The 16414-nt window shown below is 30.0% G+C and overlaps 1 protein-coding gene across 1 annotated transcript; it reads left to right on the plus strand.

Moving 5' to 3' along the window:
* Positions 1 to 9404: 9404 nt before the first annotated feature.
* Positions 9405 to 16402, plus strand: LOC110643381 (uncharacterized). The gene is made up of 14 exons (XM_058140447.1): positions 9405 to 9606; positions 9725 to 9869; positions 10049 to 10116; positions 10235 to 10288; positions 10395 to 10478; positions 10579 to 10664; positions 11011 to 11091; positions 11841 to 11971; positions 12333 to 12374; positions 13450 to 13526; positions 13598 to 13688; positions 13784 to 13865; positions 15370 to 15442; positions 16007 to 16402. The coding sequence occupies exons 1-14, from the start codon at positions 9515 to 9517 to the stop codon at positions 16173 to 16175; spliced, it is 1275 nt and encodes a 424-aa protein (XP_057996430.1). The 5' UTR covers positions 9405 to 9514; the 3' UTR covers positions 16176 to 16402.
* Positions 16403 to 16414: the final 12 nt, after the last annotated feature.

Raw genomic sequence — 16414 nt, forward strand, 5'->3', positions numbered from 1 at the left:
CCTCGCAGGTTTAACGTCAATTATTTAATTGTTTTACTATCTTTTATAAATTAAAAATCTAGAACTCCGCATGTGTTAGAAATAGTGTGGACCTTGGTAGAGGTTGTGTTAACTTAAATTTTTAAGATTAATAAATGAAGATTTGTATGGTATTTAAACAGTTTGTAAATGAGGTAACAGGGTTGAGCTGGGCTCCCCTGATTTTAGTTTCTAAAAATTTCTGGGCTAAGTTGGCCCGAAATGAAATTATAACAGTTTGATTTAAATTATTTTATATGCATATTGGGCCTAAATTGTGGGCCTGGTTATGGATTTGAGGAATAGTTAGGCTTACTACGGGCCTCGGGGGCTTTAAGCTGGCCCAGGTCCTAGTGCCGGTCCGGCCCATAGGTTGGGTCGTGACAGGGGTATTGTTGGCTCATTTTTCAGTGAGGCCAGACTTGAGGGACAGAGTTAGAGTTTCCCAGCACAGAGACCAACAATTGATAAAGATCATAGAAAAAGTACAGCAAGGTGAAGGTGGTGAGTTTGGATTTTCCAATGATGGCGCCCTAGTGCAAGGTTCTAGGATATGTGTGCCCGATGTGGACAACCTCAGGAATGAAATCATGCGAGAGGCACACTACACACTGTACAATGTCCACCCAGGTTCCACCAAGATGTACCATGATGTGAAAGATAGCTATTGGTGGAATGGCATGAAGAGAGACATAGCAGACTTTGTGTCCAAGTGCTTGACTTGTCAGAAGGTGAAGTTTGAACACCGAGACCGTCGTGAAGCTGCAAGAGCTCCCTATCCCGTAATGGAAGTGGGAAATGATCACTATGGATTTTGTGGATCAAGTTACCTCGTACCACGCGAGGATATGATTCGATATGGGTAATTGTAGACCGCTTGACCAAATCACTCACTTCTTGCTCAGAAGACTACATACTCTGTGACACAGTATGCCCGGCTCTACATTCGAGAAATAGTCAGATTGCATGGAGTTCCGGCTTCCATAATATCTGACAGAGGGCCCCAGTTCACTTCTCGATTTTGGAGAAAGTTGCAGGAGGCACTTGGCACACAGTTGAACTTCAGTACGGCTTTCCACCCTCAGACAGACGGATAGTCCGAAAGGACAATCCAAACACTGGAAGACATGCTTCGCATGAGTGTCTTGGATTTTGGAGGTCAATGGGATGAGCAGCTAGCTTTGGTGGAGTTTGCCTACAACAACAGTTACCATTCCAGCATAGGGATGGCACCCTATGAGGCACTATATGGAAGAAAGTGTAGGTCTCCTCTGTGTTGGACAGAAATGGGGGAAGCAAAGGTGCATGATGTAGACCTAGTGCAGTACACTTCAGAGGTAGTTCCTTTAATCAGGGAACGACTGAGGACAAATTTTCAAGAGATGTAAGAGTTATGCAGACCCCAAACGGAGGGATGTGGAGTTTGCAGTAGGCGACTATGTATTCTTGAAGGTTTCTCCAATGAAGGGAGTCATGAGATTTGGAAAGAAGGGCAAGTTGGCACCTCGGTATATTGGACCTTTTGAGGTTACTGATAGAGTTGGAGCAGTTGCCTACCGGTTGGAGCTACCATCCAACCTTTCTCACGTTCATCCCGTGTTTCATATCTCCATGCTCAGGAAATACATTCTAGATCCTTCTCATGTACTACAGCCGGATGTGATAGAGCTAAAAGAGAACTTGACATTTGAGGAGCAGCCTGTAGCCATAGTGGACTACCAAGTGAGACAGCTGAGATCAAAACAGATCCCTATGGTTAAGGTTTTGTGGAGGAGTCAGTCAGTGGAAGAGTGCACCTGGGAGTCAGAACGAGACATGCGTAGCAAGTACCCTTATTTGTTCAATGTATAATCATGTGCTTTATTCTGCCTTGTGTAAAAATTCGAGGACGAATTTTCTGTAAGGGGGGAAGAATGTAACACCCCAAATGGGCCTTAGAGTTGGGTTAATGAACAGTTAGGCTTACTACGGGCCTCGGGGGCTTTAGGCTGGCCCAGGTCCTAGTGTCGGTCCGGCCCATAGGTTGGGTCGTGACAAAAACATATCAAATTAAATGTGTTTAGATATTATTCAAGTAATAATAATCAAATTTAAAACGAGTTTGAATAATTTAGTATAAATTTTAATTGAGTTAATGTATTAAAAATAATAATTAAATTCGAATTCAAATTTAAGATAGGATGGTTTTTGCATGCATTCTACCATTGTCATTGATAGTTTGATTAAAATATTGTCCACCTCACAATCTAATTTCCTCTATCTCCCTCCACCACCACCCCTCTCTTTTTCCTTCTATCATGTCAATTGCATTTAAATAAAACAATAATAAAAACAATTTAATTGACTTAAAAAATATTAACAATTAAATTTCTATTCACAACTTTATAAACTTTTTTTTTCTTATTATAAATCTTTTGACCCAAAAATTAAACTCAACTCTGTGTACTAATGAATGTAAAACCTCAAATTCAAGCTTTTACACACTAATCACATTTCCTAATTAAGCCCATGAATGGTTGGCATTCACTATTGAATAAGTGAGGCTCTTCCATTCTATGAAAACTGAAATGGACCCTTAACAAACTCGAAATGGACCCTTAACAAACTCCATCATCCAATAGAAAAAAGAGAAAAGACAATATGATTTCGTGCACTTTCTTATATACTACTAAGAGACAAATTTAAATCCACTATCTAAGGCTCATCTAACTCCATTGTATGGTAGGAATAGTCTTTGGGTGGGGCCACCTCTTTTTCTTTTTCTTTTTTTAGTTCTATTTTATAAATATTATATAGTAACGTCTCTTTTGCCTTTTTTTTTTTTAATGCAGTATTGCATTAAAAGCCTTTAAAGGCAGGAGATTACAATTTGGACTATTAAAAACGTGCAAATAAAAAGAAAGCCCACGCAAAGAGGTAGAAGCCAACCAACAACTCAACCCACAATACAAACCCATCCCTAACCTGAAAACCCTAGGAAATTAGGAAATTCAACTAACCTGCGTCGACCACTCAGTTTATTAATAGGGATATTAAGCTTAGCTTTTCATAGACAAGAATCTAGCACTAGCAGCCAAATGCGATGACCTTATTAGCCGTGGTGTAGAAGCAAATCCCGAAGATGTTGACTAGCTGGAGCAAATAGAGACCTCTTGGTGAGAAGCTTCAAAATAATGCCCTCTCACTAAATAAAAAACCTGCATGCAAGCTAAGCCAAGCATAACACACAAACCCGTATATAAACTAACTAGTTGGGTGAGGGCTAACCCTCAAAACCAAACCAAAGAAACACAAAGGAAAAATTAAAAGCTTTCAGGCAGAGGAAGGCAAGGATCAAAGGAAATGACCTCGGCAAGCCCGAGAGAAGTAAGTACAGTAGAACCTCTGAGTTGAGAGAAAAAGTCACTCAAAAGCAAGCTATCATCTCTTTTACATGGTGATATTGCTCAAATATGACAATCTCTCACCATGTCACTATTTTTTTTTTTTTAAGATAAAGGCAATTTAGATTAATCATTTATAAAGCATTATAGGCTGAAGCCTCCAAGATAACAATATTAAAAATTAAAAGGCCCAGCAATACCCAACTCATAAAACAAAGTCTAAACCACAAAATAAATGAAAGATTAGGGATCGAAGCTTGGTAGCACATTAGCAACACTCATCTAGCATGCTACTAAACTTCCACCATTGGAGCTGTAGCATTGATTGAGAAAGGGAAAGACAAAGGCACTTACAATCTAAAAGCTATATGTGAGTAAGTAAGCCTTTCCAAAATGAGCAACTGAAGTTCTTTTCTTAGCTAGCCATTAAAACTCAAGAAGACTAAACTTACAGAGCCATTAAAGGCAGTCAACAGAGGGTGATGAAAATAGAGCTCAATAGGCTTTCACTCTCTTACAGCCTTGGAGGTCGGCCACTTACAAACCAGCAGACACATATACCCTAGAGTTGCTTCCTACTACTACTTCACCCATAAATCCTTACAAAAACCCAAATACAAACCAACCATGTTTACTATACTATTTTGTTGACCATGATATGGAGCTATACCATAGGTCTTCTAGAGTTTATCCTCACCATTACCCATCTAGACCTATAGCCAAAAAAAAAAAAAAATCACATACAAAAATATTTACATTCCAACTTTGAGATGGGGAAGGCTCGTTCACTCTCTTGGCCAAGAGGGAACCTTCTCCTGCTCAGAAGAGTCAAGAGAAGGCTATTGCAACAGAAGTAAGGGACTAAGCCTCGAAAAAGCAAGAGCCAAAAGAAGAAAAAGTTTCTCACTCTCACTAGAATCCTAGAGAAACTATATATATATATATATATATATATATATATATATATATATATATTTTTTTTTTTGTCTTTTTTTTTTTGAATTCCTCAATATACTATTGTTCATTCTAAAGGTTTAATGACTTCTTATTCATAAAAAAAATACCATGTGTAATAATTGATTAATTAGGATTTTTTTTCATATTTTCTCTTATTCTTTTTCCTTTTTTTTCCTTAATTTATCTTTTGAGTGGTCACAGGTAAGTTTTTCATCGATGACTCCTCCCTTTTTTTGTGTGTGTGTTTTCTTCAAATAATTCTCATATATGTATTCATTTAGATTAGATCTTAACTTTAGTTCCTTTTATCTATCCTTATTGATATATCTAAAGTGTTTAGTTTCCCCTCAATGGAGCTTTGTTGGTGTTTTAATTCTTTCATTGAGGTTTCTCTCCTTTGTGGAGTTTGTTTTGTTTGGTCTCTTTACTAACTCTCAAATCTATTTCCGTTTAGAATGGATATTGGTTATCTCTTTGTTGTAGGGTTTCTTTGTAATTTTGGTTGTGTTATTTTATTAGTAAGACAGGATTGCAGTAAAAGGTGCATAACTTGTCTCCATTAGGAAATTTGATTTTGAAAGTCCTTTGATTAAACTTATAGAAAGACTTCAAAAAATATAAAATATCCTAAAGTGGTTTACCATTGAGTGGAATGCATTTCCCGCCGTTTGATCTAAGTAAAAGTTTTATGTTTTGTCAACTCAATCAAAATCATCAAATTATCTTCTATATTATTTTTTTAAGCAGTTAGTATTATTTATATAAAAATATAATATATCTATTTACAATTAATGAAATAGTCTTTTTTTTCTTAAAAAAAAAAATTGATTAACTACGATTGTTCATTTGTATGAATAAAATTTCATTGAATAAGGGAGAAACTTTTTCAAACAGGTTTGGGACACTCTATTCACTCTAATAAGTTTCCCATTTTAAATTAACAATATTTTGAAATATTTAATTTTACAAGTTGATAGAAATCTGAAGTTATTATAATATCCCTAATGATCAATTATTATTGACATATAATTTTATTTGAAAAATTTTAAATATCAAATTAAAATATCAATAAATAAGACTGTAATTGTGTATAATAAATTATATTTTTTTTAATTTCTAATTAAACAAAATTATTTTGATTCTGAAAATTTTCCTAATTTTAACTAACTAATTGTAATTTTATTTAATTAAATGAAATTGATGTAAAAAAATATGAAATGAAATATAAATTAATATAAAAAACAAAATCCATCTTTATCTATTTTTATGTCATTTTTATTATAATATATATATAAAGCAGGAAAATGTTTTTCAAAGACTGATATGTGGTATTGTCCTCCATGATATTGCCACATGACATTTTCTATAGTATTGCCACATAGATTTTGTATTTAACTAGTATAATGCCCATGCTTTGTATAGATAATTTATAATTTTTATTTTTTAATTTAATTTTTAATTACCTTTTAAATAAGATAAATTATTATTATTAAATTAATGCTCATGCTATACAAGAGCAATTTATAATTTTTATTTTTTAATTTAATTTATAATTACTTTTTAAATAAGATAAATTATTATTATTAAATTAAACTTAAATTACAAATTTTCTTTTATTTAATTTAATTTAATAAAATTTTAATTGTTATAATAATAAATTTTTAATTGGTTTATGATGTAATTAATTAAAATACCTATTTAATTTTTTTATGCATATATTAATAGTAGCCTCCATGATTATTTCATTAAAAATGTAATAAAAAAATTTTATTGAAAAAATAATTTAAATTTTATAAAATTTTTATATTTTATCTCATAATTTATGTAAATTTTTGTTATAAATTATAGAAAATACAATAAATTAATGAGAAAATAATAGTATTTTTAAAATATATAAATATAATTTTTTTGGTATTAATATAATAAAAAAATTAAATTACTAATAATGAATTAAATTATTTAATTTTAATAATAATAAAAATATATAATATTATTATTGATTAAAAATAACATTTTATTATATATATATTTTTGAAAATACTATATCTAAGTGTAATTTTTTTATTAATCTGATATATTTTTATAAAATAATTCTTTAACAAAATGATTATCACTTTATTTAAATTTATAATGTAAAATAAATACATTTCATAAAAATTAAAATTTTAAAATATCATTATTTTCTATTAATATAATAAATATTAAAAATACATTATATTTTTCAAAAGATGGATATTATAATTTTAATATTATAACTTTAATTATTTTTAATCATTTTTACTTGTAGCTAAATTTTTGATGCAATAATATTTATAATTTATTTTTCAAATTATACTTTCATATAAAAATATAGTTGAAAGGTAATTTATGAAAAAAATATAGATATTTAACTAAAATTTAAAAATAATTTTATTAAAAATTAATGATAATAAAATATAGATAATCAAAATGTTAGTTACCAGTGCATTTTATATATAATTATAATGAATAAAATATTCAAAATAATTAAATAAATATATTTAAATAAATAAATTTTAGAAATAATAATTAATAACTTTTGAAAGAAATAATAAAAAAATAGTGCAAATAAAAAAATAATAATATTTAGATAAAATAAAAATATTTAGTGAGAGCAGAGTGCTTAATGTGTATCAAATGTTTTATATAACGTATAATATGTAAACAAACAAATGAAAATCATTTAAATAAAAATTAATTTATAATTAAATATTATTTAATTAAAAAAGCTAATAAAAACATTTAAATTTAATTTTTATAATAGTAAAATATTTTTTATTTCTTTGACCATTTCAATTAAATCATCATAAGTTGGTCATAATGATGATAATAATAATAAATATCAATTAATTTTAGGAAAGTGAAATAAAAAGAATATAAAATTATTAATATAAAAAATAATATATACTAATTATAAATAAGTTAAATCTCTATATTTTATTTTTAAAACTTTTATATAGACAATACTTTTTGCTTCTCAAATTTTTTAACAAAGATTTCATAATAAAAATAATAAAAAATATAACAATATAATAAAAATATTTATTAAAGATATAAAATAATTGAAATTAATTAAATTATATGATAGTTGATTATGAGATCATAAAGTAATGATCAATTTTCTTTAAACTAATGGCCATAAATAACTTATTATTATTATTATTATTATTATTATTATTATTATTATTATTATCTTTTAAATTGTTTTTTTATTTTAAATTATTATTATTATTATTATTGTTATTATCTTTTAAATTGTTTTTTATTTTAAATTATTATTATTATTATTATTATTATTATTATTATTATTATTATTATTATTATTATTATAGAGGATAATATGTGGCAAATAATATGTTTGCATAAATGAATTTTTAAAAAAAATAATATAAATAATTTTTAAATATTACATTTAATAATAAAAGATCATAATTTTTAAAAATTAAATTTTATATAAAATAATAATTTAAATCATAAATGTTAAAATAGTATTATAAATAATAATAATAATAATAATAATAATAATTAAAAGATAAAAAAATTAAATAATAATTAGTATAAATAAAAGTATTTACGGAATGTGATACGTGATAAATTTTTGAAGGCAAGTGTCACGTGTCATTTTCTTATGAATACTTCTCTTCTTTATATATATGTAGATTCACCTATCTTCCTTTTTTTAAGTACATTGTTATTATCAATAGGGAATTGTTTGTGTGAATGCAAGTGACTATTAATAATTTGTATATTTTCTTTTAATTTCAATATATAAAATAACGTAATATTTTAAATTTTTTTATTAATTATTTTAATTTTTATTTTTATTACTTTTATCTCTCAAAAATTTTAATAAAAATTTCATAATAAAAATAATATATATATGTGTATGTGTGCGCGTGTGTAATTAATATATATTAATATATTATAAGTTAATTTATAATAATTACTACTTATTATAATATTAATATAGTAGCTATTAAATAATTTCTAATTTACATAAAATAGAGAATGTCACGTGATAATATTATGAAAGAGAATGTCACGTATTAGTCACATGATAATATTATAAAAGAAAATATCACATGTCATACTATTTTATTAATTATTTTAAATTTTATTTTTATTATTTTTATCTTTTAAACTTCTTAATAAAGATTTTCTAATAAAAATATATTGTAAGTTATACAAGAGAGAGAGCTACCTTTATAATGGTTATTTATTATAATATTAACAAAGCAATCATTAAATACTTCATAACTTATATATAATAAAATAATACCACATATTAGATTTTGTCAAGTTTCTTGTACCAATATCATGAAAGAGCATACCATATGTCATACTGTAGAGTGTATCTTCCTTTTTTATATATATATATATATATAATTATTTAATTTTATTATCTTTTTATTAATTAATTATTTAATTATTTTAAATTATAATTAAATTGTTATTTTTTTAATTATATATATAAATTATAAATTATTTAATTGTTACTCTTTTAATACTATAATAAATAATTATTATTATAAAGTAATATGTTTATTATATATCTCTATAAAGTTATATAGTACATGTGTATATATATACTTTATTTATGTTTTTCTATATTATTAGTAATATTTTTTAAAAGTAATATTAATAAATAAAAATAATATTTAAATATATTATATTTCTTTAATAGATTACAAAGATATAATAAAATTTTAATATTAAAAATAATAAAAATAATAATATGGTTAATTTGATTTTAAATAATTTTATATTTTTTATTAATATTTTTATTATATTATTACATTTTTATTACGAAATTCTCATTAAAAAATTTAAGAAATAAAAAATTAATAAATATATAAAATAATAATTAATTAATAAAAATAAAATTTAAAATAATTAATAACATATTTAAAAATTAAAAAATATTATTTTATTTTTTTATAAAATAATTATTTTGTAAAAAAATTTAATCTGAATGCCACGTCAGTGAAAACAGTGGAAACCGTCATCAACCTACAAGAGATATGCGCGGGCGAAGTTTCAGAAGTTTTCGGTTGAATTCATTCCGATTCATATATTCTCCTCCTCCTTCACTCCCTCTCTCGATTCTCAATTCGCACCAACAAAAAAACCCTAGAAAAATGGGCAACATTATGAACAAGGAGGAGCCACCACCGCCCATGGTGCTCGTTCCTCCTCTCTTCGATTTTCCGCCTCTTGCTGCTCGCACCAGGTTTGCATTAGTTTAGTGTGGTTTCTTCAATTGATTTGCTATTTTAATAATGACATTGAGCCTTTTCTTCTTATGGTTCATGAAACATTTGCTTGTGTTCTGCTATGAGGTGATGCAGGATGTTGGAATCGTCATATAACATGTTATTTGGGAAACTTGCTTTGAAATGCCTTTTTGAGGATTATTATGAAGAAGCGAGGCATTTTACTACCAGAATTATGTTGAAGCCAATTGATGATCCTCATGTAGATTTGATTGCTACAGTATCCATCAAATTTTTTGTTCTGTCTCCCTATTTCGTTTCTCTGTGGTTTGATTTATAGTTCAAAATTTGTTCTCATCATATTCCTTCATTTTTCTTCATCCACGTCCATTTTACTGAAAGAATAAGATTGAGCAACTGGACAAAGGAGCATTTTCCTTTTCTCCTTAACTTTATTAGGTGTCAGGTCCATTAGATCATAAGCCCGATGAGAAAATTACAGGAAATGCATTATTTCGGTGGCAAAGGTATTGCAAAATTCACTTTGTACTATCATCATTTGCCTCTGTATTTTTGTACAATTGGTGGGAATGGAATTATCAAATGATGATTTCTTTTTTTTTTTTTTTTTTTTTTTGTAATCAGCGATGTGGACGACCCTCATACATTCATGGACCTTTTTGTCTCAAACTTGGATCCGTAAGCCAAATAGTTTCTTCTATCTTACAAATTTTTCCCCAAATTTGTGGCATTTATCTTTGAAAATTTTTTTCTCTTGATGTTGATTTGCTTGTTCTCGCTTCAGTATTCTGCAAATGCGCTCATGTGCTTACTACCCTAGATATGGTTTTGGAGCGTTTGGTATTTTTCCACTCCTATTGAGAAAAAGGTAATATTTATATCTCTATCGCAGTCTCACATGGGTCCTTCAGTTGCTTGGTACATCATCTGTAAACATTTTCCTCTGATAAATCCCATTACTCTCACAGAATAGCTTCGGAAGATTATGGTGTCATGGGACTGAGGTATGGCTCAGGAAATTTATCCTTTGGAGCCACACTCATGCCTTTTGCTGGTATTGACATACAAATTACCTCTATAGTCTGCCATGGTTCTCTCAATTACAGTTTGCTGTGCTTCATAGTTTGAATTTCTCTTCATTAGTTGCAAGGGTGTATATTTGAAACTGACTTCATAGGATTACTTACATTACTAAGAAATCTAATGAAGAATATTGAATCTCTTTTGCATCATCCTCTCTGCTTTCCAAGTGAAACATAACTGGGCCAATTCTTATCTGGTCACCTTTATGAGGCCAACATTTTCATTACTTGCATTTTCTTGATCAAGATTTTGTAACTTTGAAATAGAACATATGATCTCTATATTTGTATTTTGGACACTATTACTCTTTCTTTCAGTGAAAGATGAGTTGCCTAAGAGTGCATGGCTTGTAAGCAAGTTTGGAAGGCTGACTGTTGGAGTACAGTATGAGGCACTAAGTAAGTATACACATGTTAGATTCATTTGACACATTCTCCACCTACTTAAAGTAGAGTTTATTCTGATTTTATATATCATTAACTTATTCATCAGCTGCTTCTTTAGCCTAGAAATAAGTTGGTTGTTATCTCTTTCTCTGTGCTTCTTTTGGAATTCTTCCATTTTGTTTTTTATTCTTGGAAATACTTATGATTGAGATTCTATTGCTTGAAGGAGTTGACATATGTTCTTCTGAGTGTATGTCTGTATGCTATTGATTTTCCAATATGTTTTCCTTGCATCTCTGACACATGAGTGGGTATATGTTTTAGAGTTCTTGTGTGTTTCTACTATGTATTGTACACTCATTGAAGGCTTGCATGTAGTAGCTATGCACTGAGAGATGAGAGAGAGAAACAGGTGCCCTGCAGGCAGCAGATTCAGAAAGAAGTATCCATCCTTGAGCATATAAATGAATCTTTTAGGTTTTCTTGATTCTAGCTTTACAGATGATAAATCACTGAGAAATGTTTTTAAGGGCATGGTGACATGGGGAGTTTTGAGTCATATTCTACTTCCACTGAAACGTTCTGTAAAGGACTAGCTTCCAATTATTAGGATGCTTCGCCTAACTATCTTCATGGTACATATGTTACTATACTAAGTGGTAATTCATTGTCACTTTTAAAAAATGTGTTGAGTCAGGAAGGCATAATGACATATTACTGAAAACTGATATTGTTCTGCTTGCTGATGCTGCTTCTGTTAGATGGAAGCAAAGCTGGTGCTAAATATAAGAATTTAACGAATTGGAGTGCTGCAATTGGCTATGGAGTAGGATCAGGAAGCCCCCTGAGTCCTTCTTTCAATTTTTGCCTTGAACTTGCAAATAGTTCTCAGGTTAGTTTATTTGGGTTGGAGTTATTATTTTAATACAGAAGTATTTTGTTTCAGAAGTATTTTGTTTCATTCTTTTAATTTTTTTAGATCTACATTTTCTCTTGGAAGTTTCTGTCTTAGGATCTTATATTGTAGGAAAGGTCTGTTATAGCTGGCACTAATTTTTATTTTTTTATTGGATATGATAGGAGCAATTTAATTATTTCATCAGTATCATCACTAGTTTCCAGATTTCGGCTATCAATTGAGAAAGCCGAAGTATCTGTTACAATTTGTTAAAGAAAGGATTCATAACATGCTAAATTCAATTATTGAAACCATATTATGCACTTTTCTGATACCCTCATTATTTTTACTGTAGTTCATTGCTTCATTTTACCAACATGCAGTGGTCCAAAGACGGGTATGCTTCTCTCTACTTCTTTTGTCATATTTATGGTCATTGGTTTCCATTTGATTATGTATGCAGATCCTTTGTTGCGAAATTATCTATTTGCAGTGTCTCTCTCCGTCTAGTGGGCCTTTGGGTCGAATGCATAGTTGCTGTCATATCATTAATCAGTTTCTGGCTTTTCATGTACAAGATTTAGTTTATCTGTTTACTTTTGGTAGATCAAATCGACTTTTTAGATGGGCTTGAACACATTATTTGCTAAGTAATGGTTTCATGTGAGTGGGTTAACATGAAAGAAAGCCTTGAACACAAACCTTCTGTTTTATGCCAATAAATCAAAACTTGAAAGACTAGGTATCATCTCTACCTGTTTAACCTAACGATGTGGATAAGTATATTTTACAGATGGATAATTTTATTGCATTAATTATGAATTGTATAAAATCCACAACATGAGCATTCAAACTCATAAGTTATCCTATGGAAGTGGAACAAAGATAAATATGCAGAAATGAAATGATGGGTTGGATAAGGCATGAATGCATTTGTATGAAGGTGGAAATAGCACCCAGTGAGGAAAATTTTAGAGATGAAAGATTGAGATGCTTTGTATATATGCATTGTATATTAGTGATATCACCAGTATCAGTATGAAAGGTTGGACATATTGAAATTGCAGGAGAAAAAATTGAGAGGGAGATTTTGCATATGGTGGTCAATAATCCGATCCTAGATCTTTTGTTGTTAGGTTTATCAATGTAGAAGAAGATAGAGACTAGTTACATTGTGTTCTGACTCATTGTAGCAGTGAAAATGTTGAATGAAATCAATGAATCTTTCAAGAAGGAAAATGTATATGTAATGCTGTAAATCAGCTTATTAAATTGACATTGAAGTCTTAATTACAAGTTGGTATTATTACTAGCTTTTTATTTAGAATTGTCAAGCACTATCAAAATTTGGATGTGACTGTATTTCATTTGGGATTCTGGTTTGGTTATAAAGTTCTCTTTAAATTTTAGCTGCCAATGAGGAATATGTTTTCCTGAATCCTGACAAGCTTTGAACTGCTTAAACTACACAGGTCAAGAATCCGTTTGAAGAAAATGAAATAGTTGGAATTACAAATTATATTGACTTTGGGTTTGAGTTGCAGACAAGGTATTCAAAGCGAGAATTTAGTCTATAACTGAAGCAATTATATCTGATTTTAATATTATCATATTTTAAAGGGTTGATGATGCCAACACATCAAAGAATATCCCAGAATCCACCTTTCAAGTTGCTGCATCCTGGCAGGCCAATAAAAATTTCTTATTGAAGGTAGCACTCCTGATACATTATCATGCTTAAAATTATAAATTGAATCCTGCTTCTAATTATAATACTTATTGTATATTTCCATCCTATACTTGCAGGGAAAGCTGGGACCTCTCAGCTCATCATTGACATTAGCATTCAAGTCATGGTGGAAACCATCATTTACTTTCAATATTTCAGGTGCTCCTTTTTTTTTTATAAAAAAAACTCCTTTCCCTATGATTAGGTTTTGACGCCCCATTTTTTAAAAAATTTTAATGATAGGTGACTTAGGACTTTGTTATTACAGTATCCTTTATGTGGCATGGTTTAAAAAGTTATTCTAAGGTGTCTGGGTTTCAAATGATTAGTCTAGTTAACGGATAGTGTGGCTGTCATTTGAGTGTGCGCTTTGCTTGATAGACTGATTAACGATGGTTGCAGAACAAAATTTTACTAATTTGCATCAGTGGCTATGCATGAATTTGGTGGTGGTGGGTGGGTTGGGGGTATGTTTGCACATATAAAATGCCTTTAGCTTCCGGTGGCACGTGTCACTTGGCTGTCTGTAGTCATCATAGAGTGTGATAAAATTTGTGGATGATCCGGCCTTTAAAATGAGAAATGCAATTCAGCCATATTATGGAAGACAGAAGGCCTTTAAAATGAGAAATGCAAGTCACCCATATTATGGAAGACAGAAGGGCATGGCTCAACACTGGCTAAAGTGTGATGAATTATTTAATTTTGGTTGGTTTTCTTGATGTAGGACAGCTGCAAGGTGAGTATTTGAACTATATTTTGGAATTATTTGAAAGCTAGTATGTACAAATTTAGGAGGTCAATTAGGAGTTGTAATTGGATAGCTTTAAGAAGCAAAAGTAAACAAGAAAGAAAAAGGATTTGGGAGCTGTTTGCAGTACAGGCCAGGTAGAAGAGTTTGGGTTTCAAACCTGAACTTTCTTAGGCATGAAATCCATGGTTCCGAAGGCATCATACCTAGGATTGAGCAACAATTGCAAGATTTTTATTGACTGAAAAAACTGAATAACTGCCATTACAATCATTACTGTTTGGACAGCTTTCAAGACATCGGACTCCTGAATTAGTCTAATCCTCTAAGGATGTGGACTCCCAAAGAATGAGTTATCCCAAACCCATAAGTTTTCAAAAAAAAAAAAAAAAAGAAAAAAGAAAGACTCCTAAATTACTCTAATCCTCTAAGGTTGTGGACTTCCAAAGAGGAATTATCCTAAACCTATAAGTTTTCAAAATTAAAAATAAAGACTCCTAAAGGCGTCCAAACAACAGCTTTAATATGTTTCCTACTAAGCTTCTCATTCAGACATATGCCAGTCTCCCCAAATAAGTGCTTGGGCATTGGAAGCATGCTTTTAGTACGCAATCCTAGCCAAGCTCCATCTTCTCTCATCCATGCATTAATTAGAAGATTGGAACTAGTGACTTTGGTAATGAGAAATATGCTAAATGTGTGAGAGTTGTCATGGTACATGTAGGCATATTGATCTATATGGATGATTTAATGAAAACTTTTGGAGAGAATATTAATGACAAGTGTTGGTCCAGTTTATGGTTTTTGAGTGTAATTTATCTCACTAACATTGGTTTGTCCTTATCAGAGGTGAACTGTTTTAAATATATTGTTGAATGCTGTAATCAATTAAATAGTCCCATTGCTATGCAGCTACCAGAGACCGCATTATTGGAAAGACAGCATATGGATTTGGCATCCGCGTAGAGAATCTTAGAGAAGCCAGGTATTTGTTTATTTCCGCAACACAACCAACCCGCGCCGCCCACCTCTCTGTTTAACCTAGTATTTCTGTGTGATAAGTGATTGACAATTCTCAGGAAGTGTTCAAATTTTGTTGTTTCAAATTCTGGATAACTGGTTATTGACGAGTTAATTGTACAAATGGTTATTTAACTATAATTTAGTTTTATTTTTATCATATAACTTTTACTTCTTGTAATTAGGCCATGCATGCAACTTTAGTTTTGTTTCAATTTGGTACAACATCCAGATTCTTGTAAAAGTCTCACGGGAATGCTGTCATGAACCATGAAGCATTCATTTACACATTTAGTTTTGATAAATTGCATACAATTAGGATATGTGAGAGTACCGAAGTTGAAACAAAATTTAAGTTTTTTGATCTAATTCTTTGCCAATCACATGACTAATATAAAATTAATCTTTGAGTTTGGTAGCCATTAGTATAATTAACCTGAATACTGACATATTAACAAGCTTGTATGAGCTCAAACTCATATTTTACATGATCAAGCTTTCCAAATTTCTGTGTCCTGTGTAAATGCAGTTATCAAAGAGCTGACCCAAATTTCGTGATGTTGACACCAAACAAGGAGCACCTGGCAGAGGGCATCCTTTGGAAAAGTGGAAAGCAACCGATGCTACAATCTGATGTAAATGCGGGAAATTTTGATGGTTTGCCAAGAGAATTAAGACCACTGGGAAAGATGTTGTAAAATTTTGTTTCTCTTTTTCTTGGATTAGATGAGGGTTCCATTAGTAAAGTTAATGTTTTATTTTGTGTTGTAACACGGGGAGTGTGTTGCAAAATGTCTACAAAAAATTTTGCACAGGTTAACATTTGTAGGGTGGTATATATGAAATTTTGGTTTACGTTATAGTAGGTTCAGATCCTACTTGTGATTATTTCATAACTAGTGATTTTGGATTTTTCCATGATCAACATTTGCAGAGC

This window comes from Hevea brasiliensis, chromosome 18, assembly GCF_030052815.1.
Source record: "Hevea brasiliensis isolate MT/VB/25A 57/8 chromosome 18, ASM3005281v1, whole genome shotgun sequence".
In the NCBI taxonomy this organism is placed as follows: Eukaryota; Viridiplantae; Streptophyta; class Magnoliopsida; order Malpighiales; family Euphorbiaceae; genus Hevea; species Hevea brasiliensis.

What these genes read in the sequence shown, in the direction of transcription:
- LOC110643381 (XM_058140447.1), top strand. Translation starts at nt 9,515, where the DNA reads ATGGGCAACATTATGAACAAGGAGGAGCCACCACCGCCCATGGTGCTC. An exon ending in CCACTCCTATTGAGAAAAAG is followed by an intron (nt 10,479 to 10,578) that starts GTAATATTTATA and finishes TTACTCTCACAG; the next exon opens with AATAGCTTCGGAAGATTATG. An exon ending in ATAAAAATTTCTTATTGAAG is followed by an intron (nt 13,689 to 13,783) that starts GTAGCACTCCTG and finishes CTATACTTGCAG; the next exon opens with GGAAAGCTGGGACCTCTCAG.